Source organism: Heteronotia binoei, chromosome 11 (genome assembly GCF_032191835.1).
Source record: "Heteronotia binoei isolate CCM8104 ecotype False Entrance Well chromosome 11, APGP_CSIRO_Hbin_v1, whole genome shotgun sequence".
Taxonomy (NCBI): Eukaryota; Metazoa; Chordata; class Lepidosauria; order Squamata; family Gekkonidae; genus Heteronotia; species Heteronotia binoei.
The window spans coordinates 9,976,436-9,977,912 of record NC_083233.1 but is presented as its reverse complement, the minus strand read 5'-3'; the positions used below and the strand labels follow the sequence as shown (position 1 = coordinate 9,977,912).

At 48.0% G+C, this 1,477-nt stretch overlaps 1 protein-coding gene across 1 annotated transcript; it reads right to left on the bottom strand.

The window, feature by feature from the left end:
- Positions 1–712: 712 nt before the first annotated feature.
- LOC132578877 (anti-apoptotic protein NR13-like) lies at positions 713–1,249 on the bottom strand. Its single transcript, XM_060248972.1, has one exon. The coding sequence runs from the start codon at positions 1,247–1,249 to the stop codon at positions 713–715; it is 537 nt and encodes a 178-aa protein (XP_060104955.1).
- Between the last annotated feature and the right edge of the window lie 228 nt (positions 1,250–1,477).

The window sequence follows — 1,477 nt, the reverse complement described above, 5'->3', positions numbered from 1 at the left end:
ATAGTAAGAACTGTATTTTTTCAGTAGGGTGGGGGAAATAGCACGCTTGTTTTTGTTTTCTCACATTGATAAAGCGGATGTATCGTTGCTACACCTTCTGTACATACACACGTGTCTAATCCTTGTGAATCGCAACACGACAAAGATGTACGCCGTGTATTTCTTACCCTGCCCCCCCCCCTTGCAGGATTTCCCGGCAATCCCCCCTTCCCTCCTATTCGACACCAAAGTGGAAGACGCCTCATTCGCGGGGAACTGTAGACACGTGGGTCGGGATGCAGATTGTTGTTAATTAAAAAAGCTACGCTTTGTATATTCTCGCTTTAATAAAATGCTTTTCTATTAGATATGACGGTATGAAACACGTGGTGTGCTCGACTGAAATAAGCTTAGAATTCCCTCCATAAAAATCCAAACACACATCGTTACGTCGATTGCACCGCAAGGTCATCTAGCGTATTTTAGCATAACGTCTCAGTTCTCTAGAATGGAACTAACAAAACATACAAACTTAGGACCTGAACAATCTTTGTTTCCATTTGTTTGGTTTTTTGACGTTGCCAAGGTGGGTTGTGCTTCATTTAAACATTCAGGCCTAGACACCGATTTAAGCAACGTTATTAAAATTGTAAAAATATAGAGCGGACTCATCACGGGTACTTGTTCATAGTTTCATAGCGCTTGTTCATAGTTTCGAGTTCACGATGTACTTTTATCTCACAGCCATGAGGAAAGCTAATCCTGCTAGGACAAATCCGGCGGTCGCTATGATAGTGTTGCTTTTGGTATCGCACCGGCTGATTGAATCAGAACCGTGTTTGTTGAAGTAGCGGTAGAACCCTTCCCAGCCACCATGCGCCTCCAGCCACTCGCGCTTCTCCACAGACAGATAGATGACCAATGCTTCTGTCAGGCCGCCGATCTCCTCGTGGGCCCCCCGCTCAGCCAGAGCTGTTGCCAAGGTGCCGGTGAACACAAACAGCGCCACTACTCGACCCCAGTTAAGCCCGCCATCAGATGCCATCTGCGCCGCCACACGTCTCAAATGGACGTCTGCCCTACCAGGCTCCGGCAAGATTGCTGTGGAGCAAATGGAGTGAAAGAATGTCTTCTCACGGCTCTCCAGCTTGTCAGCCACTCTCCGCAGGGTCTTGGCCGTGTGGCTGTGAGACAGCACCGAACCACTCAGGTTGCGTCGCAAGTAGCCATCCACCAGTCGCCTTGTCTCGGCTGTCAGATCGCTCAGCATAGCGACTCTTCGATGACTGCCGATGAATACGTCGGCCTGCTCCAACCGTGCCCCAGTACCGCCGGTTCTATACAGATACGATTTTACAACCTACTCTACTTTCCCCCAATCGGTAGGTTTCTTACAAATCGAGAAGCCGACAAATTAAGCATCCGTAATAGATACGGTCATAGAAATGTAGAGGAAGTACCGGCCGAAAGAACACGGGTAAAAGAATGATGGGATTAC

Excerpts from the sequence above, each read along its gene's own strand:
- LOC132578877 (XM_060248972.1), bottom strand. The coding sequence starts at position 1,249 with ATGCTGAGCGATCTGACAGCCGAGACAAGGCGACTGGTGGATGGCTAC.